Source organism: Moschus berezovskii, chromosome 20 (assembly GCF_049115385.1).
Source record: "Moschus berezovskii isolate FMDL1 chromosome 20, NW_MosBer_1.0, whole genome shotgun sequence".
Lineage (NCBI taxonomy): Eukaryota > Metazoa > Chordata > Mammalia > Artiodactyla > Moschidae > Moschus > Moschus berezovskii.
This window is the reverse complement of record NC_142479.1, coordinates 36,135,777-36,163,231: the sequence shown is the minus strand read 5'-3', so window position 1 is coordinate 36,163,231 and position 27,455 is coordinate 36,135,777. Positions and strand designations below refer to the sequence as shown.

The window sequence follows — 27,455 nt, the reverse complement described above, 5'->3', positions numbered from 1 at the left end:
AATGTAAAATGCAGAAACAGGTCAACTATTTCTAAATCAGTGTTTTACCAGCACTCCCAAGGGATTTTCATAGATATTACATTTTAGAAGTACTGCCTTAGATTTCCTTATGTGCAGTCCAGGCTGAAAACTACTGACTTAACGAGTGTAGAATGTGAGAGGCTCATGGTACCATTAGCGACAACATTCCCAAGTCCTGTCTCTGGTTTGTGATTGCCAGTCACACTCTCGATATAAGAGTAAGGTTCTGCTCATTTACCAGGAAACAAAATTCTGAGAAACCAGATGTACGATTTTCCCTCAGTGTTTCTTCTCACTGTGACGCCAGTAACTATGGTGTTGCTATTTAATCACTAAGTTGTATCAAACTCTTTGCAACCCCAAGCCCCCCAGGCTCCTCTGACCATAGGATTCTCCAGGCAAGAATATTGGAGTGGGTTGCCATTTCCTTCTCCGGGGGATCTTTCTGACCCAGGGATCAAACTTGCTTCTCCTGCATTGGCAGGCAGGTTCTTTACCACTGTTCAGTTCAGTCACTCAGTCGTGTCCGACTCTTTGTGACCACATGGACTGCACCACATCAGGCTTCCCAGTCCATCACCAACTCCTGGAGCTTGCTCAAACTCATGTCCATTGAGTGGGTGATGCCATCCAACCATCTCATTCTCTATCATCCCCTTCTCCTGCTTTCATCTTTCCCAGCATCAAGGTCTTTTCCAATGAGTGAGTTCTTCATATCAGGTGGCCAAAGTATTGAAGTTTCAGCTTCAACATCAGTCCTTCCAGTGAATACTCACAATTGATCTCCTTTAAGATGGACTAAGAAAAAAGTGCAAAAAGAAAAAGAAATGGAAAAAGGCAAAACGGTTGTCTGAGGAGGCCTTACAAATAGCTGTGAAAAGAAGTGAAAGACAAAGGAGAAAAGGAAAGATACCCCATCTGAATGCAGAGTTCCAAAGAATAGCAAGGAGAGATAAGAAAGCCTTCCTCAATGATCAATGCAAAGAAATAGAAAAAAACAATAGCATGGGAAAGACTAGAGATCTCTTTTCCACTGAGCCACCAGGAAAATCTGCCAGTACCAATGTCCTGGTGTAAAACCTGTTGACACGGCAAGAGCACGCAGCAAAAAGGGGATAAAGAATGGGTGCGTGAGAAAGGAAATTAATATATAGGATGTGTTGACAGATTGGATTTTGAGGATAAAAGAAAGGAGGGAATAAGAGAAAACTCTCATGTTTTCATCTGGAACTCCTGAAACTCTTTTCTGGGGATACAGGAGACTAGAGGTGGAGGGAATTTCGAGTGGGGCAGGGGGCTCATCATGAATTTCTTCAGTGATCTGTTGATCTGAAAATGTATATATTTGTTGTTACTATTGTTTAGCTGCTAAGTTGTGTCTAACTCTTTTGTGACTCCGTGTACTGTACCCTGCCAGGCTCCACTGTCATTGGATTCTCCAGGCAAGAATGCTGGAGTGGGTTGCCATTTCCTCCTCCAGGGGATCTTCCTGACCCAGGGATTGAACCTGTGTCTCTGCGTCTCCTGTATTGGCAGGCAGATTCTTTACCACTGAGCCACCTGAGAAGCCCTGAGAAATCTACATGCGAATCTTAAATGGTAAGCAAAGCCATTCAGTAGATGATTTTTCTTGGTGGTATATGTACCACCATTATAAGAGAACAGCATTCAGGAAAAAGCCCCACAACATCAACATGTAAGATACTGACAAAGAAAGAGCCAATTGCAGTTTGTGAGGATGTCCAGCTAGGCAGGTATGATGAAAACCGCATTTGTGTCTCATAAATTAATGGAGAAGACTATATTAGAAAATTTGAAATATTGTTGCACATTAAAAAGAAGTGAAGAAAGTAATTCTGATCATAGATTATGATTATAGAAATTTGCAGTACTGTAGAGATTATTATGACTATGATGAGAATGATATAAAATATTTTTTTGCAGAACACCTAACACATATTTCTGTCTTAGAAATATGTTTATTTTGAAATTCAGGTTTTTGTGGACACCGTTATTCCTTCCTAAATATACTAGAGACGGAGCATGACAAGAAGGAATCAAACTATTGTCTCAGAGTTCCTGCTGTTGGGACTGCCCATCAAGTCAGAGCATCAAAACCTATTCTACGCCCTGTTCCTGGCCATGTATGTTACAACCGTCCTGGGGAACCTTCTCATCATCATCCTCATTTGCCTGGACCCCCACCTCCACACACCCATGTATTTCTTTCTCAGTAACCTATCTTTCTCTGACCTCTGCTTCTCCTCTGTCACAATGCCCAAATTGCTACAGGATATGCAGAGCCAAGACCTGTCCATCCCCTATGCTGGTTGCTTGACACAAATGTACTTCTTTTTGCTTTATGGAGACTTGGAGAGCTTCCTCCTTGTGGCCATGGCCTACGACCGCTACGTGGCCATCTGCTTCCCGCTGCACTACACCGCCATCATGAGCCCCAGGCTCTGTCTCGCCCTGCTGGCGCTGTCCTGGGTGCTGACCACGTTCCACGCCATGTTGCACACCCTGCTCATGGCCAGGCTGCACTTTTGTGAAGATAATGTGATCGCCCACTTTTTCTGTGACATGTCTGCTCTGCTGAAGCTGTCCTGCTCTGACACTCGAGTTAATGAGCTGGTGATATTTATCACGGGAGGGCTCATTCTTGTGATCCCCTTTCTCCTCATCATCACGTCCTATGCTCGAATCGTGTCCTCCATCCTCAAGGTCCCTTCTGCGAGGGGCATCCGCAAGGCCTTCTCCACCTGTGGCTCCCACCTCACTGTGGTGTCCCTGTTCTACGGGACAGTTATTGGTCTCTACTTATGCCCATCAGCTAATAATTCTACTGTTAAGGAGACTGTGATGGCTATGATGTACACTGTGGTGACCCCCATGCTGAACCCCTTCATCTACAGCCTGAGGAACAGAGACATGAAGGGAGCTCTGGGAAGAGTCTTTTGGAAAAAGAAAACTCCCTTCTCTCTATGATGCTAAAGGTGGGATTTCTACACAACTTTATTTAGCAGATATATTGACATTAATATTGGGATATTAACCCAGACTTCTTTTTTCAATGATCTTTTTGTTAAAATTCCATAGTAAGATATTGTCCATTACTAACAGAGATATGGTGGAGGTATGTAGTAGGACTTGGAAAGGGATGTCAGTGACCTACTAGCAGAACCTTGCTTATTTCTCTCTATAGGTTACTCTAAGAAGCATCATTTTTAAACTTCCAACTAATCTTTGTATCCCCACCTGACCTTTTTTCTTTACTGTTTCCAGTGTTTTATTACTGATAAAATAAACTCTACTGTTTACTGAGCATTTACTCATTTACTGTGGAGACATCCTCTCCCTTCTGCCCTTGATCCACCATCTTGGTCAAAAATTCCAGGAATGAAGAGACTGAAACTACAGAACCTGGGCCCACAGCAGCCTACTAATATTTACTGAACCAGACAACCCCCGAGGTCCCATTTGAAAATATGGAAGTGAAGAAAGTGTTAGTAGCTCAGTTGTGTCCAACTCTTTGTGACGCCATGGACTGTAGCCACCAGGCTCCTCTGTCTGTGGAATTCTCCAGGCAAGAATACTAGAGTGGGCTGCTGCCATTTCTTCCTCCAGGGGATCTTTTCGACCCAGGGATCGAACCTGGATCTCTTGTGTCTCCTGCATTGCAGGGGGATTCTTTACCATCGGAGCCAGCAGGGAAGCCCTGAAAATATGGAGGAGAGTAAAGAAACAGCATAGCTGGGATAGCTTGTAAAATAACATTAATTTGGGATGCGCTGCCTCCTTGGTCGACTGCGTGCCGCTATGGCAGCAAATTCTTGGGCCAGTGAGTCCTTCCTAAAGCTGGCCCTTCCGGTTGTGTGAGGCCACCATGCAGGCCATGCCAGGCTCCCAGGAAGGCCACTGAGAGCCCAGGTCTGCCACATGAAGAGGTGCAGTGGGGACCCTTCCTTCAGTGTCTGTGTCCCTCTCTGTAGCAGTAAATTTTTCATGTTTTTTTATTTATTAATTTTTTTAAATTTATTTTTTTATTTTAATGGAGGCAAATTACCTTACATTAATATATTGGTTGGTTTTGCCATATATTGACACGAATCTGCCCCGGGTGTACATGTGTTCCCCTTCTTGAACCCCCCTCCCACCTCGCTCTTCCCCATATCCTCCCTCCAGGTCATCCCCGTGCACCAGCCCCAAGCATCCTGTATCAAGCATTGAACCTGGACTGGTGATTCATTTCACATATGATAATATACATGCTACAATGCCATTCTCCCAAATCATCCCACCTTCACCCTCTCCCACAGAGTCCCAAAGACTGTTATTTAAAAAAAAAAAACATAACCAAAACCATGCTTTAAATAATACTCTGTCCTCGAGGTCAGGCTGGTCCAAGTGCAGTGGTTACAATTAACTGATCACAGCCAGTTACAGATTTCTTTGTTGAGGAGGAAATGGCAACCCACTCCAGTACTTTTGCCTAGAGAATCCCATGGACAGAGGAGCCTGGCCGGCTATAGTCTGCTACTACTGCTGCTAAGTCGCTTCAGTTGTGTCCGACTCTGTGAGACCCCATAGACGGAAGCCCACCAGGCTCCCCCGTCCCTGGGATTCTCCAGGCAAGAACACTGGAGTGGGTTGCCATTTCCTTCTCCAATGCATGAAAGTGAAAAGTGAAAGTGAAGGTGCTCAGTCGTGTCCGAATCTTCGCGACCCCATGGACTGCAGCCTACCAGGCTCCTCCATCCATGGGATTTTCCAGGCAAGAGTACTGGAGTGGGGTGCCATTGTCTTCTCCGGCTATAGTCTATGGGGTCACAAAAAGTCAGACACGAATGAGTGACTAATACTAATACTATACTCGAGCTCAATGCTACTTAAAATTCAGAATTCTCACTCCTCTGGTTACCTCTGCTAAACTGGACTTTTAATTGTTGAATACACATATTTACTGATCTCTTCTTGAGCAAGGGTTTGCCTTGTTCTGTCATTAACCTTTTCTCCTCTGATATATTTTCATGTCTCCATTGTCTCCTTGACCTGCCCTGAACTCAAGTGTACTTTCCGTCTCCTTTGCTACAATAGTTTAATTTGTCTCTGTTGCTGTTTAGTCTCTAAGTCGTGTTTACTCTTTTCTGACCCCGTGGACTTGAGCTCACCAGGCGCCTCTATCATGCCATAGGGCAACTAAGCCCGTGTGCCACAACCACTTAGGCCTGTGCACCAAGAACCCACGCTCTGCAACAAGAGAAGCCACTGCACAAGAAGCCCACACCACAACCACAGAGTATCCCTGTTCGCGGCAACTACAGAAAAGCCCACACACAGCAACAAAGATCCAGCACAGCCATAAAAAAGTTAATTATGGCTTTGTGGCCATAGACGACTGCAGCATAAGAAAGAGCTGGAATCAAGGAGGTATTCTGACACATCTGGGGAGTATTAGACAGGTGCCAGTATCGTTTTCCCACAGAGCTAAGAAGGCAGAAACTCTTCAGTGGGGTTCAAACTGGGTTTTCTTTTCTATCTTGGCTTGAGGAAGAATTGAATATAATCAGGGAGTGTTTCTTTTGTCTCTTACATCTAGTCCGTTCTAGATATGTGCATGCGGTTGTGTCATATAGGGAATGACTCCTAGTTAGCTACCGGTCATTTATGGGAAATGGTGATTTACTGAGAGATTCTGAAGTCTTGAGAATCTTTCCAAAATATGTGTCTTGGGACTTGCCTGGCCATTCAGTGGTGAAGACTCTGAGTTTCCACTTAATGGGTTGCAGGTTAGACCCCTGGTCCAGGAACTAAGATCCCACATGCTGCCCAGAATGGCGAAAAACCAAAATGTCTTTCATGGCACTTTACTCAAACTCACTGAAGGCTTCTTGTTGTCACAGAAAGCAGCCTGCTACCCCCAGATATTTTAGGATATTCACAGTATGGCCTCACCAACCATCCTCTTTTACCTTCCCCCTGTGGGCTCCAAACACAAAGCCCTCCTGTCCATTCCCTAAACAGGCAGTGGTTAAGCTTTCCTGAGTGAGTTCTGCATCCTCAATTTCCCTCAAAGTATAGTCAGGTGGGATCAGTGATTGTAATTAGTCATTGCTCTTGGACCTGAGAGCATTTGTCCTAGAGAGGTCTTGGGCAACTGTTTTGTCTTTAATAAACCCCTCCAGGATCCAGGCTCCTCTGGGATCCAGGGTCCCTTCGACCCAAGGATGTGCAGAAAGGGAGTAGGAGAAGGGAGGTTTCAGATACAGGTGATGAGTACAGAGGGTGATATTTTACATGCTTTAGTGAATAAAAGGGAGCAGCATCTCAGGTCACAGTCCTGGAGTCACCCTCACACACTGGGTAAGTTGGGCAGAGGGTGAATGAGCCAATCCCTCAGAAACCTTCCGATGTGAGGGTCTTGGTTTCCCAGGTTGTACGATGTTCTGCAGGAGAGTTTTTCAGGTATGGTAATGCTCCTCTTTTGCACCTCTCTCCCTCCTAAAATTTCACAACGTTGGAGAAATGTTTATTACTATTACACAGATATAATTTGTTTTTATTAATGCCTGAATTTTTGTGTATTTCTCATCATATTACTTATTGCCATGATATTGAATCATTTCAGCATCCTGACAACTCAATGTAAGCATTCATGTCATATTTCTGAACTCCTATGTTATGTGAGAGTCACTTTGGAACTCTAGAAAATTTTGTATGCATGTTGCACAGCAGAAACTGACACAATACTGTGAAGCACTTATGTTGTTGTTCAGCCACCAAGTCGTGGCCGACTCCTCACGATGCAATAGCCTTAAGCAACAATATTCCAATAAAAAACTGTGGTTAAAGATATCTGAGGGCTTTAGTAATTTTTATTTTAAAAATGTATCAAGTATCCTTGCTACTCACTGTGTAGTCCATGGACTGTGGCCTGGACATTAACCGGGTGCTAACTGAAGTGCAGAAGGATTATGCCATAATAAAGTTACTAGTACTTAGCAAACCAACGCAGGAGTAGACCTACTGTGTCAAAAGCAGGGTTTTCCGGAACTCCCAGGGGATTTCACGGGATATTAAATTTTAGAACCACTGCATTACATTTCCTTATGTGAAGTCCAGGCTGAGAACTACTGACTTAACGGGTGTAGAATGTGAGAGTCTCATGGCGTCATCAGTGACAACATCCCCAAGTCCTGTCTCTGGTTTGTGATCTGCAGTCACACTCTTGGCACAAGAGTTGGGACCTGCTCACTTGCCAGGGAAAACATTTCTGAGAAAATTATGATGTTCTCAAATGATTCTTCTCACTGTGATAACAGTACCTATGTCCACATGTAAAACCTGTTGGCATGGCTGGATCAACCCACATCAAGGACTGAAATCCCAGATGTTGGATTCGATTATGTCTTTCATGAAGGAGCTTCCCACATCTAATGATGCTTCTCCTTTGCTATTTTTTTGTCAGCTTTGAGGCATGATGAAGTGGATAAATCAGCATTCTTGAAAGAAAATGAACCAGTTGGAGAGCACATCTATACCAATATTTATTTTATCTATATAGATAGATATCTCTATTATATCCTCTATGATGGTGAAAGAATAGTGTATCTGGTGTGGGGACATTTTCCATGGGGACAAATTACATCCATAAGTTCAGTGATACAGTGTAAATTCAGTGCCAACGTGCTAGCACTAGGAGTTGAGTCTATACTTCTTGTTCTGGGAGGATTTAGTAGGACAGGACAGCACACTTCTAATGGAGAAGGAGCTGGCTGTCTTTCAAGTTGGAAGAATGCATGTTTTCAGCTGGAAGCACAACCAATAGTGTTATGATACATCAACTACGGCCAGACACTCTCCCAGCTGCAAGCACTGCTGTAGTCGTGACGGCAGACATGGCCTGTCCTACGGGTCGTCTACCATTCTGGGAAGGTAGGGAAGAGCTGTAAACACTGTGATCAAAGGATACTGAAGGAGAAGGGTTCAATCGTGGAAGCAGGGAGACAGTTAAGAGGCCGTCCCAATGGTAGGGAAAGGACATGATCATCCTGATCAAGTGTACTGAGAATGGCTAACGGGAGTGTCTAAAAGGGTAGGAGAATCTGTAGGACTTGCCCACAGACAGGAATAATGACCAAAGGAGGGAATGAAAGAATACTTTTAGGTTGTGGAGCACCTGGATTCCCTTTTACTGAGAAATAGGAGAAATTGGAGGAGGATGGAATTGGGAGAAGGGCCAAGAGACATCATGAGTTTCTTTGCTGCAAAGAAGGGTGTAATGTCCAAGGGAAGATAACAATTAGGCCACTGAGTATACTCTTTCATAGGTTAAAGAGACATTTACAACTAAAGCTTAAATCATCATCAAAGCCATTGGAGTAGATGTTTTTCTTCATGGTATCTATAGAATGACAAGGGAACCATGTTTAGGGAAAAGCCCAGGAGCACCAATCAACTTGAAGATATTGACAAAAGAGAAGTCAGTTACAGTTGGGGGAGGGGTATGAGGAAAAACGAAGACATCCTGTGTCTCCGGACTTAGTGGATAAGAGTGTGCTTTAAAAAATCTGGACTATTGCTACATTTTAAAGCAAAGTGAAGAAAATGCATGATTTTACAGAATCATAGAGATTCTGATGATAGAAAATTGGAGTCATGTAAAGGTTGTCATTATTGTGATGAGAACGATATCAAGTATTCTTGCAAACATCTAGCAGTCCATATATCATAGAAATATGTTCATTTTGAAATTCAACTTTTCATGGACATTGTTATTTCTTCCTAAAGATACTGGAGACAGAGCATGACAGGAAGGAATCAAACTATTGTCTCAGAGTTCCTGCTGTTGGGACTGCCCATCGAGTCAGAGCATCAAAACCTGTTCTATGTCCTGTTCCTGGCCATGTATGTTACCACCATCCTGGGGAACCTTCTCATCATCATCCTCATTTGCCTGGACCCCCACCTCCACACACCCATGTATTTCTTTCTCAGTAACCTGTCTTTCTCTGACCTCTGCTTCTCCTCTGTCACGATGCCCAAATTGCTACAGGATATGCAGAGCCAAGACCCGTCCATCTCTTATGCTGACTGCCTGACACAAATATACTTCTTTCTGTTTTTTGGAGACCTGGACGACTTCCTCCTTGTAGCCATGGCCTATGACCGCTACGTGGCCATCTGCTTCCCGCTGCACTACACCGCCATCATGAGCCCCAGGCTCTGTCTCGCCCTGCTGGCGCTGTCCTGGGTGCTGACCACGTTCCACGCCATGTTGCACACCCTGCTCTTGGCCAGGCTGCACTTTTGTGAAGATAATGTGATCGCCCACTTTTTCTGTGACATGTCTGCTCTGCTGAAGCTGTCCTGCTCTGACACTCGAGTTAATGAGCTGGTGATATTCATCATGGGAGGGCTCACTCTTGTGACCCCCTTTCTCCTCATCATCACATCCTACGCTCGAATCGTGTCCTCCATCCTCAAGGTCCCTTCTGCGAGGGGCATCCACAAGGCCTTCTCCACCTGTGCTTCCCACCTCACTGTGGTGTCCCTGTTCTACGGGACAGTTATTGGTCTCTACTTATGCCCATCAGCTAATAATTCTATTGTTAAGGAGACTGTGATGGCTATGATGTACACTGTGGTGACCCCCATGCTGAACCCCTTCATCTACAGCCTGAGGAACAGAGACATGAAGGGAGCTCTTGGAAGAGTCTTTTGTAGAAAGAAAGCTAACTTTTCTCTGTGATGATCAAGTTGGGATTTTTGCATCATTTTGTGTGGTTGGTCTTTTGGTATTAATACGGGGGTATTAACTCAGGCTTCCTTTTTCAATGATCTTTTTGTTAAAATTCCAAGGTAAGATGTTGTCCAGTAAGTAACAGAGATACGGTGGAGGTATGTAGTAGGACTTGGAAAGGGGATGTCAGTGACCTACCCTTGCTCAATTTTCTCTCCATGTTACTCTAAAAAGCATCACTTTTAAACTTCCAGTTAATTTTTGTATCCCCCCCCATATTTTTTCTTTACTGTTTCTAATGTTTCATTTACTGATAAAATAAACTGTACTGTTTACTAAGGATTTACTCATTTACTGTGGAGACAGCCTCTCCCTTCTGCCCTTGACCCCACCACCTGAAACAGACATTTCATGAATGAAGAGACTGAAAGTACAGAACCGGGGCCCACAGCAGCCTGCTAACATTTACTGAAGCAGACAACCCCCGAGGTCCCATTTGAAAAAATGCAAGTGAAGAAAGTGTTAGTTGTTCAGTCATGTCCAGTTCTTTGCGACCCATGGACTGTAGCCACTGGGCTCCTCTGCCTGTGGAATTCTCCAGGCAGGAATACTGGAGTGGGTTGCCGTTTCTTCCGCTAGGAGGGCTTTTCGACCAGGCATCGAACCTGGATCTCTTGTGTCTCCTGCATTGCAGGGGGATTCTTTACCATCGGAGCCAGCAGGGAAGCCATGAAAATATGGAGGAGACTAAAAGAAAGAGCATAGCTGTGATAGCTTGTAAAATTTGGGTTGCACTGCTCCTTGCCCCACTGCTTGTCGCTATGGCAGCAAATTCTTGGGCCAGTGGTCCCTTCCTAAACCTGGCCCTTCCGGTTGTGTTAGGCCACCGTCCAGGCCGTGCTATGCTCCTAGAAAGGCCACTTAGAACCCAGGTCTGTCACATAAAGAAGTGGAGAGGAGAGCAATTTCTTTAGTATCTGTGTCCCATTTTTAAGCAATTTATCTTTTTTTTTTTTTGTAAAAAATAACCAAAACCATGCTTTAAATAATATTCTGTCCTCAAGATCAATACTTTAAAATTCAAAATTCTCACTCCCCTGCTTACCTCTGCTAAACTAAACTTTTCACCGCCGAATATAGATATTTACTTACCTCTTCATGAGAAAAGGGTTGCATTATTCTGTCATTAACCTTGTCTCCTCTGATTTATTTCCACGTCTCCAGTGTCTTCCTGACCTGCCCTGAACCTCAAGTGAGCTTTCTATCTCCTTTGTTACAATAGTTTAGTTTGTCTTTGTTGCTGCGTAGTTGCTAAGTCACGTCTGACTCGTCTGGGACCCCATGGACTCTATCTCACCAGGCACCTCTGTCATGCCCATGTGCCATGGTTACTTAAGCTTGAGTGCCAAGAGCATGTGCTCTGCAGCAAGAGAGGCCAGCGCGCTGAGAAGGGAATGCAGCACCGCTGCAGAGGAGCCCCCATTCACCACAACCATAGGAAAGCCCACACACAGCAACGAAGACCGAGCACAGCCCAAAACTAGTTCATTGTGGCTTTGTGGCCAAAGATAACTGCAGCACGAGGAAGAGCTGGAGACTAGGAGGTATTCTGACACATCTGGGGAGTACTAGAGACAATGGGAGTGGCAGGTGTCAGTCAAGTTTTCTCACAGAGGTAAGAAGGCAGAAGTACTTCAGTGGGATTCATACTGGGTTTTCTTTTCTATCTTGGCTTGAGGAAGAATGGAGTATGATCAGGGAGCGTTTCTCTTGTCTCTTATTCTAGTACTTTCTATATACCTGCATATTGTTGTGTCATGGATATCTACTCCTTGTTAGCATCAGGTGTTTAACTGAGAGATTTTGCCACCGTGAGAATCTTTCCAAAATATGTGTCTTGGGGGCTTCCTGGGTGTTCCTGGGGTTAAGAATATGTGCTTCCACATCACAGGGCATGGTTTTGATTGCTGGTCAAGGGACTAAGATCCCACATGCTGCCCAACATGGCCCAAAAAGCGAAACAAAATGTGTCTCTTTCTTGACACTTTACTCAAACCACTGAAGGCTTCTTATTGTCCACGGGAAACAGCCTGTTACACTCCACAGATGTTTAAGATATTCACAATATGTCCTCACCAACTATCCTCTTTTACTTTCCACCTGTGCGTTCCAACCACAGAGGCCTTCTGTCCATTCCCTATACATGCAGTGGTTAAGCTTTCCTGCATGAGCTCTGCATCCTCAATTTCTCTCACAGTTAGTCAGATGTGATCAGTGATTGTGATCAATCACTGCTCCTGGACTCTGAGAGCATTTGTCTTGGAGAGGTCCTGGGCAACTGCTTTGTCTTTAATAAATCCCTCCAGGATCCAGACTCCTCTGGGATCCAGAGCCCCTCAGACCCGAGGATATACAGAATGGGAGATGTAGAAGGGAGGTTTCAGACACAGGTGATGAGTACCGAGGGTGATATTTTACATGCTTTAGTGAATAAAGGGGAGCAGAATCTCAGGTCACAGTCCTGGAGTCACCCTCACACACTGGGTAAGTTGGGCAGAGGGTGAATGAGCTAATCCCTTCGGAACCTTCCAACCTGAGGGTTGGTATCCCAGGTTGTATGATGTTCTGCAGGAGAGTTTTTCAGGTATGGTAATGCTCCTCTTTTGCACCTCTCTCCCTCCTAAAATTTCACTACGTTTGAAAAATGTTTATTACTATTCCACCAGTTATAATCTGTTTTTATTAATGCCTGCATTTTGTGTATTACTCATCATATTATTTATTCCCATGATATTGAATCATTTCAGCATACTGACAACTCAATGTAAGCATTCATGTCATAGTTCTGAACTCCTATGTTATGTGAGAATCACTTTGGAGCTTTAGAAAATTTTGTATGCATGTTGCACAGCAGAAACTGACACAATATTGTGAGGTCCTTATGTTGTTGTTCAGCTGCCAAGTCGTGTCCGACTCCTCGCAATGCCATGGTCTTAAGCAACGATATTCCAATAAAAAATTGTGATTACACTTGTAAAAGAATGAAACTAGAACACTCCCTAAAACCATACACAAAAATAAACTCAAAATGGATTAAAGATCTAAATGTAAGACCAGAAACTATAAAACTTCTAGAGGAGAACATAGGCAAAACACTCTCTGACATAAATCACAGCAGGATCCTCCATGACCCACCTCCCAGAATATTGGAAATAAAAGCAAAAATAAACAAATGGGACGTAATTAAAATTAAAAGCTTCTGCACAGCAAAGGAAACTATAAGCAAGGTGAAAAGACAGCCTTCAGAATGGGAGAAAAGAATAGCAAATGAAGCAACTGATAAAGAATTAATCTCAAAAATATACAAGCAGTTCCTGCAGCTCAATTCCAGAAAAATAAACGACCCAATCAAAAAATGGGCCAAAGACTGTTCTATACATCTGTGTCTCTTTTGCTGTCTCATATACAGGGTTATCATTTGCATCTTTCTAAATTCCATATATATGCGTTAGTATACTGTATTGGTGTTTTTCTTTGTCTTTGGGACTCTATGGGAGAGGGTGAGGGTGGGATGATTTGGGAGAATGGCATTGAAACACGTATGTTGTCATATGTGAAACGAATCACTAGTTCAGGGTCAATGCATGTTATAGGATGGTCGGGGCTGGCATGCGGGAATGACCCAGAGGGAGGATAAAGGGAGGAGGGAGGTGGGAGGGGGGTTCAGGAGGGGGAACTTATGTAAACCCGGGGCAAATTCATGTCAATGTATGGCAAAACCAACCAATATAATATTGTAAAATTATTTGCCTCCAATAAAAAATAAATTAATTACCAAAAAAAAAAATGGGCCAAAGAACGAAACAGACATTTCTCCAAGGAAGACATACAGATGGCTACAAACACATGAAAAAATGCTCAACATCACTCATTATCAGAGAAATGCAAATCAAAACCACAATGAGGTACCATTTTACGCCAGTCAGAACGGCTGCTATCCAAAAGTCTACAAGCAATAAATGCTGGAGAGTGTGGAGAAAAGGGAATCCTCTTACACTGTTGGTGGGAATGCAAACTAGTATAGCCACTATGGAGAACAGTGTGGAGATTCCTTAAAAACTGGAAATAGAACTGCCATATGATCCAGCAATCGCACTCCTGGGCATACACACCGAGGAAACCAGAATTGAAAGAGACACATGTACTCCAATGTTCATTGCAGCACTGTTTATAATAGCCAGGACATGGAAGCAACCTAGATGTCCATCTGCAGACAAGAAAGCTGTGGTACATATACACAATGGAGTATTACTCAGCCATTAAAAAGAATACATTTGAATCAGTTCTAATGAGGTGGATGAAACTGGAGCCTATTATACAGAGTGAAGTAAGCCAGAAAGAAAAACACCAATACAATATACTAACGCACATATATGGAATTTAGAAAGATGCAAATGATAACCCTGTATGCGAGACAGCAAAAGAGACACAGATGTATAGAACAGTCTTTGGGACTCTGTGGGAGAGGGTGAGGGTGGGATGATTCCGGAGAATGGCATTGAAACATGTGTATTATCATATGTGAAATGAATCGCCAGTCCAGGTTCGATGCATGATACAGGATGCTCGGGACTGGTGTACTGGCATGACCCAGAGGGATGTTATGGGGAGGCAGGGGGGAGGGGAGTTCAAGATGGGGAACACATGCACACCCAGGGAGGATTCATGTCAATGTATGGCAAAACCGATACAATATTGTAAAGTAATTAGTCTCCAATTAAAATAAATAAATTTTAAAAAATAAAAATAAAAAGTATTAAAGAAAACTGTGGTTAAATATATCTGAGGGTATCAGTAATTTTTTTTTTCCATTTACAACATATATATTCTTACAAGGCAGTCTCAGTTTTTGCTTCGTGCAATTGGTATGGTTTGTATGATATTTTTTAAAATTTTAATCGGAGGCTAATTACTTTACAATATTGTATTGGTTTTGCCATACATTGACATGAATCTGCCCCGGGAATATATCTGTTCCCCATCTTGAACCCCCCTCTCCCCTCCCTCCCCATCCCATCCCTCTGGGTCATCCCAGTACACCAGCCCTGAGCATCCTGTCTCATGCATCGAACATGGACTGGTGATTCAATTCACATATGATAATATACATGTTTCAATGCCATTCTCCCAAATCATCCCACCCTCGTCCTCTCTCACAGAGTCCAAAAGACTGTTCTATACACCTGTGTCTCTTTTGCTGTCTCGTATACAGGGTCATTGTTACCATCTTTCTAAATTCTATATATATGCGTTAGCATACTGTATTGGTACTTTTCTTTCTGGCTTACTTCACTCTGTATAATAGGCTCCAGTTTCATCCACCTCATTAGAACTGATTCAAATGTATTCTTTTTAATTGCTGAGTAATACTCCATTGTGTATATGTACCACAGCTTTCTTATCCATTCGTCTGCAGATGGACATCTAGGTTGCTTCCATGTCCTGGCTATTATAAACAGTGCTGCGATGAACATTGGGGTACGCGTGTCTCTTTCAATTCTGGTTTCCTTGGTGTGTATACCCAGGTGTGCGATTGCTGGGTCGTATGGCAGTTCTATTTCCAGTTTTTAAGGAATCTCCACACTGTTCTCCATAGTGGCTATACTAGTTTGCATTCCCACCAACAGTGTAAGAGGGTTCCCTTTCCTCCACACCCTCTCCAGAATTTATTGCTTGTCGATTTTTGGATAGCAGCCATTCTGATCAGCATGAGATGGTACCTCATTGTGGTTTTGATTTGCATTTCTCTGATAATGAGTGATGTTGAGCATTTTTTCATGTGTTTGTAGCCATCTGTATGTCTTCCTTGGAGAAATGTCTGTTTCGTTCTTTGGCCCATTTTTTTATTGGGTCTTTTATTTTTCTGGAATTGAGCTGCAGGAGCTGCTTGTATATTTTTGAGATTAAAAGGGTTGCATTATTCTGTCATTAACCTTGTCTCCTCTGATTTATTTTCACATCTCCATTGTCTTCCTGACCTGCCCTGAACCTCAAGTGAGCTTTCTATCTCCTTTGTTACAATAGTTTAGTTTGTCTTTGTTGCTGCGTAGTTGCTAAGTCACGTCTGACTCGTCTGGGACCCCATGGACTCTATCTCACCAGGCACCTCTGTCATGCCCATGTGCCATGGTTACTTAAGCTTGTGTGCCAAGAGCGTGTGCTATGCAGCAAGAGAGGCCAGTGTGCTGAGAAGGGAATGCAGCACCGCTGCAGAGCAGCCCCCATTCACCACAACCATAGGAAAGCCCACACACAGCAACGAAGACCGAGTACAGCCCAAAACTAGTTCATTGTGGCTTTGTGGCCAAAGATAACTGCAGCACGAGGAAGAGCTGGAGACTAGGAGGTATTCTGACACATCTGGGGAGTACAAGAGACAATGGTAGCAAAAACAAGACCGGGAGCTGACTGTGGCTCAGATCATGAACTCCTTATTGCCAAATTTAGACTGAAATTGAAGAAAGTAGGGAAAACCACTAGACCATTCAGATATGACCTCAATCAAATCCCTTATGATTATACAGTGGAAGTGAGAAATAGATTTAAGGGATTAGATCTGATAGAGTGTCTGATGAACTCTGGACGGAGGTTCGTGACATTGTACAGGAGACAGGGACCAAGACCATCCCCATGGAAAAGAAATGCAAAAAAGCAAAATGGCTGTCTGAAGAGGGCTTACAAATAGCTGTGAAAAGAAGAGAAGTGAAAAGCAAAGGAGAAAATGAAAGATATAAGCATCTGAATGCAGAGTTCCAAAGAATAGCAAGGAGAGATAAGAAAGCCTTCCTCAGTGATCAATGCAAAGAAATAGAGGAAAACAACAGAATGGGAAAGACTAGAGATCTCTTCAAGAAAATTAGAGATACCAAGGAAATATTTCATGCAAAGATAGGCTCAATAAAGGACAGAAATGGTATGGACCTAACAGAAGCAGAAGATATTAAAAAGAGGTGGCAAGAATACACAGAAGAACTGTACAAAAAAGATCTTCACAACCCAGATAATCACGATGGTATGATCACTCACCTAGAGCCAGACATCCTGGAATGTGAAGTCAAGTGGGCCTTAGAAAGCATCACTAAGAACAAAGCTAGTGGAGGTGATGGAATTCCAGTTGAGCTATTTCAAATCCTGAAAGATGATGCTGTGAAAGTGCTGCACTCAATATGCCAGCAAATTTGGAAAACTCAGAAGTGGCCACGGGACTGGAAAAGGTCAGTTTTCATTCCAATCTCAAAGAAAGGCAATGCCAAAGAATGCTCAAACTACCGCACAACTGCACTCATCTCACACACTAGTAAAGTCATGCTCAAAATTCTCCAAGCCAGGCTTCAGCAATACGTGAACCGTGAACTTCCAGATATTCAAGCAGGTTTTAGAAAAGGCAGAGGAATCAGAGATCAAATTGCCAACATCCACTGGAACATCAAAAAAGCAAGAGATTTCCAGAAAAACATCTATTTCTGCTTTATTGACTATGCCAAAGCCTTTGACTTTGTTGATCACAATAAACTGTGGAAAATTCTGAAAGAGATGGGAATACCAGACCACCTGACCTGCCTCTTGAGAAACCTATATGCAGGTCAGGAAGCAACAGTTAGAACTGAACATAGAACAACAGACTGGTTCCAAATAGGAAAAGGAGTACGTCAAGGCTGTATATTGTCACCCTGCTTATTTAACTCATACGCAGAGTACATCATGAGAAACGCTGGGCTGGAAGAAGCACAAGCTGGAATCAAGATTGCTGGGAGAAATATCAGTAACCTCAGATATGCAGATGACACCACCGTTATGGCAGAAAGTGAAGAGGAACTCAAAAGCCTCTTGATGAAAGTGAAAGAGGAGAGTGAAAAAGTTGGCTTAAAGCTCAACGTTCAGAAAACTAAGATCATGGCATCTGGTCCCATCACTTCTTGGGAAATAGATGGGGAAACAATGGAAACAGTGTCAGACTTTATTTTGGGGGGCTCCAAAATCACTGTGGATGCTGATTGCAGCCATGAAATTAAAAGACACTTACTCCTTGGAAGGAAAGTCATGACCAACCTAGACAGCATGTTAAAAAGCAGAGACATTACTTTGCCAACAAAGGTCCATCTAGTCAAGGCTATGGTTTTTCCAGTGCATGTATGGATGTGAGAGTTGGACTGTGATGATATCTGACCACCGAAGAATTGATGCTTTTGAACTGTGGTGCTGGAGAAGACTCTTGAGAGTCCCTTGGACTGCAAGGAAATCCAACCAGTCCATTCTAAAGGAGATTAGTCCTGGGTGTTCATTGGAAGGACTGATGCTAAAGCTGAAACTGCAATACTTTGGCCACCTCATGCGATGAGTTGACTCACTGGAAAAGAGTCTCATGCTGGGAGGGATTGGGGGCGGGAGGAGAAGGGGCCGGCTGAGGATGAGATGGCTGGATGGCATCACCGACTCGATGGACATGAGTTTGAGTGAACTCTGGGAGTTGGTGATGGACAGGGAGGCCTGGCATGCTGTGATTCATGGGGTCACAAAGAGTCGGACATGACTGGGCAACGGAACTGAACTCAGAGACAATGAGTGGAGAAGGCAATGGCACTTCATTCCAGTACTCTTGCCTGGAAAATCCCATGGACAGAGGACTCTGGTAGGCTGCAGTCCATGGGGTTGCGAAGAGTCGGCCACAACTGATCGACTTCACTTTCACTTTTCACTTTCATGCATTGGAGAAGGAAATGGTAACCCACTCTAGTGTTCTTGCCTGGAGAATCCCAGGGACGGGGGAGCCTGGTGGGCTGCCGTCTATGGGGTCACACAGAGTCAGACACGACTGAAGCAAGTTAGCAGCAACAGCAACAACAGAGACAATGCGAGTAGCAGGGTTCAGTAACGTTTTCCCACAGAGGTTAGAAGGCAGAAGTACTTCAGTGGGATTCGTACTGGGTTTTCTTTTCTATCTTGGCTTGAGGAAGAATGGAGTATGATCAGGGAGCGTTTCTCTTGTCTTTTATTCTAATACTTTCTATATACCTGCATATAGTTGTGTCATGGATATCTACTCCTTGTTAGCATCAGGTGGTTTATGGGAAATGGTGTTTAACTGAGAGATTTTGCCACCATGAGAATCTTTCCAAAATATGTGTCTTGGGGACTTCCTGGGTGTTCCCGTGGTTAAGACTCTGTGCTTCCACATCACGGGGCGTGGGTTTGATCACTGGCCAAGGGACTAAGATCCCACATGCTGCCCAACGTGGCCCAAAAAGCGAAACAAAATGTGTCTCTTTCTTGACACTTTACTCAAACCACTGAAGGCTTCTTGTTGCCCACAGAAAACATCCTGTTACACTCCACAGATTTTACGGTATTCCTAGTATGGCTTCACCAACCATCCTCTTTTACTTTCCAGCTGTGGTCTCCAACCACAGAGGCCTCCTGTCCATTCCCTAAACAGGCAGTGGTTAAGCTTTCCTGTGTGAGTTCTGCATCCTCAATTTCCCTCAAAGTGTAGTCAGGTGGGATCAGTGATTGTGATCAATCACTGCTCTTGGACTCTGAGAGCATTTGTCCTAGAGAGGGCCTGTGAAATTGCTTTGTCTTTAATAAATCCCTCCAGGATCCAGACTCCTCTGGGAGCCAGGGCCCCTTAGGCCCAAGGATGTGCAGAATGGGAGATAGGAGAAGGGATGTTTCAGGTGATGAGTACAGAGGGTGATATTTTACATGCTTTAGTGAATAAAGGGGAGCAGCATCTCAGGTCATGGTCCTGGAGTCACCCTCACACACTGGGTAAGTTGGGCAGAGGGTGAATGAGCTAATCCCTTAGAAACCTTCCAATTTGAGGGTCTTGGTTTCCCAGATTGTATGATGTTCTGCAGGAGAATTTTTCAGATATGGTAATGCTCCTCTTTTCCACCTCTCTCCCTCCTAAAATTTCACCACGTTTGAGGAATGTTTATTGATATTCCACCAGTTATGGTCTGCTTTCATTAATGACAACATTCTTGTGTATTACTCACCATATTATTTATTCCCATGATATTGAATAATTTCAGCATACTGACAGCTCATTCTAGGTGTTAATATCATAGTTCTGAACCTCTATTTTATGTTACAATCACTGTGGAGCTTTAGAAAATTTTGTATGGATGTTGCACAGCAGAAACTGACACAATATTGTGAAGCACTTATGTTGTTGTTCAGCCGCCAAGTCGTGTCTGACTCTTCACAACGCCATGGACTGAAGCAATTATATTCCAGTAAAAAATTGTGGCTAAATTTATCTGAGGGCTTCAGTAATCTTTATTTTTAAAATGTATCAGGTATCTTTCCTACTCACTGTGTAGTCCATGGACTGTGGCATGGGCGTTAACTGGGTGCTGATTAAATTACAGAAGCATTATGCCATAATAAAGTTACTGCTCTGCTGCTGCTAAGTCTCTTCAGTCGTGTCCAACTCTGTGCGACCCCATAGACAGCAGCCCACCAGGCTCCCCCATCCCTGGGATTCTCCAGGCAAGGGTACTGGAGTGGCATGCCATTGCCTTCTCCGAATAAAGTTACTAGTACTTACCAAAACAATGCAGGCACAGAGTTGCTATATCAAAATCAGGGTTTACCAGAACTCCCAGGGGATTTTAACGGGTTATCAAATTTTAGAATCACTACACTATGTTGTCTTAAATGAAGTCCAGTCTGAGAACTACTGACTTAACCAGTGAAGAAAGTGAGAGGCTCATGGCTTCATCAGTGACAACATCCTGCTGTGATGCTGGTACTTATATCCACGTGTAAAACCTGTTGGTGGCTGGATCAACCTACACGAAGGAGTGAAATCCAAGATGTTGGATTCAGTTATGTGTTTCATGAAGAAGCTTCCCACATCTAATGATGCTTCTCCTTTGCTTTTTTTTTTTTGCCAGCTTTTGGCATACTGAGGTGGATTAATCAGGATTCTTGAAAGAAAATGAAGCAGTTGGAGAGTACATCTATACCTATATTTATTTTATCTATATAGATAAATATCTGTATTTATATCCTCTGTAATGGTGAAAAAATAGTGTATCTCGTGTGGGGACATTTTCCATGGGGAAAAATTACATCCATAAGTTCAGTGATACAGTGTCAAATTCAGTGCCAAAGCTCTAGCACTAGGAGTTGAGTCTATACTTCTTGTTCTGGGAGGATTTAGTAGGACAGGACAGCACACTCCTAATGGAGAATGAAGTGGCTGTCTTTCAAGTTGGAAGAATGCATGTTTTCAGCTTGAAGCACAACCAATAGTGTTATGATACATCAACTACGTCCAGACACTCTCCCAGCTGCAGGCACTGCTGCAGTCCTGACAGCAGACATGGCCTGTCCTACAGGTAGTCTACCATTCTGGGAAGGTAGGGAAGAGCTGTAAACACTGTGATCAAAGGATACCGAAGGAGAAGGGTTCAATCATGGAAGCAGGGAGACAGTTAAGAGGCCGTCCCAATGGTAGAGAAAGGACATAATGTCAGCCTGATCAAGTGTACTGAGAATGGCTAATGGGAGTGTCTGAAAGGACAGGAGAATCAAGTGGTGGGATCTGTGTGACATGCCCACAGGAAGCTGATAATGACCAAAGGAGGGAATGAAAGAAAACGTTCAAGTTGTGGAGTACCTGGATTCCCTTTTACTGAAATATGAGAAGCTAAAGGAGAAGGGAATTGAGGAAGTGGCAAGGAGACATTGAAGGATGGGCAAGGGCCTCCCTGGTGGCTCAGATGGTAAAGCATCTGTCTGCAGTGCAAGAGACCTGCATTCGATCCCTGGGTTGGGAAGATCCTCTGGAAAAGGAAATGGCAGCCTACTCCAGCACTCTTGCCTAGAAAATCCCATGGATGAAGGAGCCTAGTAGATTGCAGTCCATGGGGTCACAAAGAGTTGGACTGAGCGACTTAAGGAGATATCATGAGTTTCTTTGCTGAAAATTAGGGTGTGATGTCCAAGGGAACATAACAGTTAGGCAACTGAGTATCTTCTTTCATAGGTTAAAGAGATATTTGCAACTAAGGCTCAAATAATCATCAAAGCCATTGGAGTAGATGAGTTTTTCTTCATGGTATACATAGAATTACAGGTAGTTTACCTTTTCCGTTGGAAAAGGTATAAAGGAAAAGCACTGGAGCATCAATCATCTTGAAGACATTGATAAAACAGAAGCCAATTATAGTTAGTGGGGGGTAAGAAGAAAAACCTATACATTGTGTGTCTCAGGACCTAGAGGATAAGAGTATGCTTTTAAAAATCTGGAATTTGCTACATTTTAAAGCAACGTGAAGAAAATAAATCATTTCCAATCATGGAGATTCTGATTATAGAGATTTGGAGTCCTGTAAAGATTGTAATTATTGTGATGAGAATGATATAAAGTATTTTTGCAAAGCATCTAGTGGCCCATATATCATAGAAATATGTTCATTTTGAAATTCAAGTTTTCATGGACATTGTTATTTCTTCCTAAAGGTACTGGAGACAGAGCATGACAGGAAAGAATCAAAATGTTGTCTCAGAGTTCCTGCTGTTGGGACTGCCCATCGAGTCAGAGCATCAATACCTGTTCTATGTCCTGTTCCTGGCCATGTATGTTACCACTGTCCTGGGGAACCTTCTCATCATCATTCTCATTTGCCTGGACCCCCACCTCCACACACCCATGTATTTCTTTCTCAGTAACCTGTCTTTCTCTGACCTCTGCTTCTCCTCTGTCACGATGCCCAAATTGCTACAGGACATGCAGAGCCAAGACCCGTCCATCTCTTATGCTGACTGCCTGACACAAATGTACTTCTTCCTGTTCTTTGCAGACCTGGAGGACTTCCTCCTTGTGGCCATGGCCTATGACCGCTACGTGGCCATCTGCTTCCCACTGCGCTACACCGCTATTATGAGCCCCAGGCTCTGTATCTTCCTGGTGGTGCTGTCCTGGGTGCTGACCATGGTCCCTGCCATGTTATACACCTTGCTAATGGCCAGACTGTGTTTTTGTGAAGACAATGTGATCCCCCACTTTTTCTGTGACATGTCTGCTCTGCTGAAGTTGTCCTGCTCTGACACTCAAATTAATGAGCTGGTGATATTTGTCGTTGGAGGACTCATTATTGTCCTGCCATTCCTACTCATCATCATGTCTTATGCACGAATTATTTTCTCTATCCTTAAGGTCCCTTCTGTCAAGGGCATCTGCAAAGCCTTCTCTACCTGTGGCTCCCACCTCACTGTGGTGTCCCTGTTCTACGGGACAATTATTGGTCTCTACTTGTTCCCATCAGCTAATAATTCTACTGTTAAGGAGACTGTGATGGCTATGATGTACACTGTGGTGACCCCCATGCTGAACCCCTTCATCTACAGCCTGAGGAACAGAGACATGAAGGGAGCTCTGGGAAGAGTCTTTTGTAAAAAGAAATTTCACTTCTTTCTATGATGGTAAAGTTGGTAAAATTTGTGATGGTAAATTTCTACATAATTTTATCCAGTAGATGTGTTGATATTAATGTTGGGATGTTAACCCTGACTTCTTTTTCAGTGATCTTTTTGTTACAATTTCATAATAAGATATTGTCCAATAAGTAAAAGAGATAAAGTGGAGGTTTGTAGTTGGACTTGGAAGGGGATGTCCATGACCTACAAGTCTTCCTCTTTTTTTCTCTTCAGGTGACCTCGAGAAGAATTATTTTTAAACTTCCAGTTAATCATCCTGTCACCCCACCTTTTTAAAACTGCTTCCAATGTTTAATTTACTGATAAAATAGATAACACTTTTTATTGAGCCTGACCTCTCTCCTCTTCATGTGTTTTAGTATGAACAACACCATATTGTTAACCAGAGGTACTATCTTATATTTTACTGCTTACTCATTTTATGTAACAGAAATTTCACGCCCATAAAAAATTCAGCTTTCCATTTTCTCCCCATTCCAGCTGCTGACAACCACCATTCTGTTCTCTCTTCTGTGAATATATCTACTTTGATAACTCCCATCTAAAATGGAATTGTTCAGTGTTTGTCCTTCTGTTAGTGGGTTATTTCACTTAGCGCCATGTCCTGTAGGTTCATCCACATAGTCAGCCAATTCGAATATTTCTTTTTTTAAAGACTGAGTGATATTCCATTATACGCATATACCACATTATCTCTATCATTTATTGGTTAATAGACATTTGAATTGTTTGTTTCTATATCTTGGCTATTGTGAATATTGTTGACGTGAATGATGAAGAGTGAGTATCTCCTCATATTCCTCATGTCATTTCCTTTGGGTGTACATCCAGAATTGGGACCTGATAGTCACACCAGATGAACATTATATGAAAAGTACAGATCAATATCCCACTAGTTTGTTGTCTATATCTGTAAGTCTGTTTATGTTTTGTATATATATTGAATTTCACATGTAAGTGACATTATATAGTATTGGTTTTTGTCTGACTTATTTCAACAGGCATAATATTCTTTAGGTCCATCCACATTGTTGCAAATGGCAGAATTTTCTTATTTTTAATGACTGAATAATATTCCACTGCATATATACGTCATAGCTTCTTTATCCATTTATCTGTTGATGGACATTTGTGTTTCTTCCACATCATGGCTATTGTAAACAGTGCTGCTATGAACCTGGGGTGCATGTATCTTTTTGAATTAGTATTTTTGTGTTTTTTCCAGGTATATATCCAGGATTGGAACTGCTGGATCGTATGGCAGTTCTATTTTTATTTTTTGATTAACCTCCATACTGTTTTCTGCAGTGGCTGCACCAATTTATATTCCACCAACAGTGTAAAAGGGTTCCCTTTCTCCACATCACCAGCATTTCTATTTGTGTTCTTTTTGACGATATCCCAATCTGATAGGTGTGAGATGACATCTCATTGCAGTTTGACTTGTTTATCACTAATAATTAGCAATGTTGAACATCTTTTCATGTGCCTGTTGGCCATCTGTATGTCTTCTTTGCAAAACTGTCCATATCCTCTGAACATCTTTAATGAGATTTATTTGCTTTGAGTTATATGAGTTTTATAAAAATATATTTGGGATATTAACCCTTTATCAGGTGTATGATTTGCAAATAATTGCTCCCATTAGGTGTGATGCTTTTGCCTTTTGTTGGTGGTTTTCTTTGCTATGCAGAAGTTTTTTAGTTTGATGTTCAGTTCAGTTCAGTTGCTCAGTTGTGTCCGACTCTTTGCGACCCCATGAATCACAGCACGCCAGGCCTCCCTGTCCATCACCAACTCCCGGAGTTCACTCAAACTCATGTCCATCAAGTCGGTGATGCCATCCAGCCATCTCATTCTCTGTCTTCCCCTTCTCCTCCCACCCCCAATCCTTCCCAGCATCAGAGTCTTTTCCAGTGAGTCAGCTCATCGCATGAGGTGGCCAAAGTATTGGAGTTTCAGCTTTAGCATCAGTCCTTGCAATGAACACCCAGGATTGATCTCCTTTAGAATGGACTGGTTGGATCTCCTTGCGGTACAAGGGACTCTCAAGAGTCTTCTCCAGCACCACAGTTCGAAAGCATCAATTCTTCAGTGATCAGCTTTCTTCACAGTCCAACTCTCACTTCCATACATGACCCCGGGAAAAACCATAACCTTGACTAGATGGACCTTGGTTGGCAAAGTAATGTCTCTGCTTTTTAATATACTATCTAGGTTGGTCATAACTTTCCTTCCAAGGAGTAAGCGTCTTTTAATTTCCTGGCTGCAATCAGCATCCACAGTGATTCAAAAAATAAAGTCTGACACTGTTTCCACTGTTACCCCATCTATTTCCCATGAAGTGATGGGACCAGATGCCATGATCTTAGTTTTCTGAATGTTGAGCTTCAAGCCAACCTTTTCACTCTCCTCTTTCACTTTCATCAAGAGGCTTTTGAGTTCCTCTTCACTTTCTGCCATAAGGGTGGTGTCATCTGCATATCTGAGGTTATTGATATTTCTCCCGGCAATCTTGATTCCAGCTTGTGCTTCTTCCAGCCCAGCGTTCCTCATGATGTACTCTGCATATAAGTTAAATAAGCAAGGTGACAATATACAACCTTGACGTACTCCTTTTCCTATTTGGAACCAGTCTGTTGTTCCATGTACAGTTCTGACTGTTGCTTCCTGACCTGCATACAGGTTTCTCAAGAGGCAGGTCAGGTGGTCTGGTATTCCCATCTCTTTCAGAATGTTCCACAGTTTATTGTGATCCACACAGTCAAAGGCTTTGGCATAGTCAATGAAGCAGAAATAGATGTTTTTCTGGAACTCTCTTGCTTTCTCCATGATCCAGCGGATGTTGGCAATTTGATCTCTGGTGGCTCTGCCTTTTCTAAAACCTGCTTGAACATCTGGGAGTTCACAGTTCATGTATTGCTGAAGCCTGGCTTGGATAATTTTGAGCATGACTTTACTAGTTTGATGTAGTTCCCATTTATTTCTGTTTTTGTTGCTTATTATGTCTTTGGTGTCATATTCAAAGAATAGTCACCAAGACCTATGTCAAAACTTTACAGTCTATGTTTCTCCTGGGAGATTTTTTAGTTTTAGGTCTTAGTTCAAGCATTAACACATTCGAGTTAAATTCTTTCGCATTTCCAGTTCCCCAGTGCCATTTATTGAAGAGACTGTCCTTCCGCACTGTATTTTTAAAGTACCATCTTATTAATGTAATAGCACCAGAACTTTAAATGCTTGGCTATAAATCATACACAATATATACAAGGTCTATATCTTGAAATCACAAAACTCTGATTAAGAACTCATTGAGAATTAAAGAGATTGATAGATAGAACATGTTCATGGAATGAAAGACTTGACATTGTTAAGATGTTGACTCTTCTGAAACCGATTGAGAGATTCAACACATTTCAGTTAAATTCCAGAGGATATTTTGGTAGTATAAATTGACAATAAGATTACATACACATGTAAAGGCAAAGAAATGGACACGACTGAGCGACTTCATTTTCACTTTTCACTTTCATGTATTGGAGAAGGAAATGGCAACCCACTCCAGTGTTCTTGCCTGGAGAATCCCAGGGACTGGGGAGCCTGGTGGGCTGCTGTCTGTGGGATCACACAGAGTTGGACACGACTGAAGCAACTTAGCAGCAGCAGCAGCAGCAGCAGAGATGGTGGTGGGCTATACAGGTGGCGCAATGATAAAGAAATCTCCTGCCAATGTAGGAGATGTGGGTTCAATCCCTGGGTCAGGAAGATCCCTTAGAGTAGGAAAAGGCAACCCACTCCAGTATTCTTGCCTGGAAGACTCCTTAGACAGAGGAGGCTGGTGGACTATGGTCCATGGCGTCACAAAGTGTCAGACATGACTGAGCGACTGACCATGCACACACACGCAGAGAGGAGGGTGGTTGCAGGTGCCATTCATGTTTTCTCACAGAGGCAAGAAAGTAGAAGTCCCTCAACAGGATTCAAACTGGGTTTTCTTTTATGTCTTGGCTTGAGAAAGAATTGAACATGGCCAGGGAGAGTTTATCTTTTTCTTATTCTAGTACTTTCTATTTATCTGCATATAGGTGTGTCAGAGATATCTACTTATTGTTAGCTGCAGGTGATTCTTGGAAAATGGTGTTGTATTGAGAGATTCTGTCACCTTGAGAATCTTTCCAAA

The 27,455-nt window shown here is 42.9% G+C and overlaps 3 protein-coding genes across 3 annotated transcripts; all 3 read left to right on the top strand.

Moving 5' to 3' along the window:
* The first annotated feature begins 2,064 nt into the window (after nt 1-2,064).
* Nucleotides 2,065-3,009, top strand: LOC129536981 (olfactory receptor 1E5-like). Its single transcript, XM_055396212.2, has one exon. It carries the CDS (start codon nt 2,065-2,067, stop codon nt 3,007-3,009), a length of 945 nt encoding a protein of 314 aa, XP_055252187.2.
* Nucleotides 3,010-8,827: 5,818 nt separating this feature from the next.
* On the top strand, nt 8,828-9,772 carry LOC129536974 (olfactory receptor 1E2-like). The gene has a single exon (XM_055396201.2). It carries the CDS (start codon nt 8,828-8,830, stop codon nt 9,770-9,772), a length of 945 nt encoding a protein of 314 aa, XP_055252176.2.
* A 12,541-nt stretch (nt 9,773-22,313) lies between these two features.
* Nucleotides 22,314-23,258, top strand: LOC129536965 (olfactory receptor-like protein DTMT). Its single transcript, XM_055396189.2, has one exon. The coding sequence runs from the start codon at nt 22,314-22,316 to the stop codon at nt 23,256-23,258; it is 945 nt and encodes a 314-aa protein (XP_055252164.2).
* Nucleotides 23,259-27,455: the final 4,197 nt, after the last annotated feature.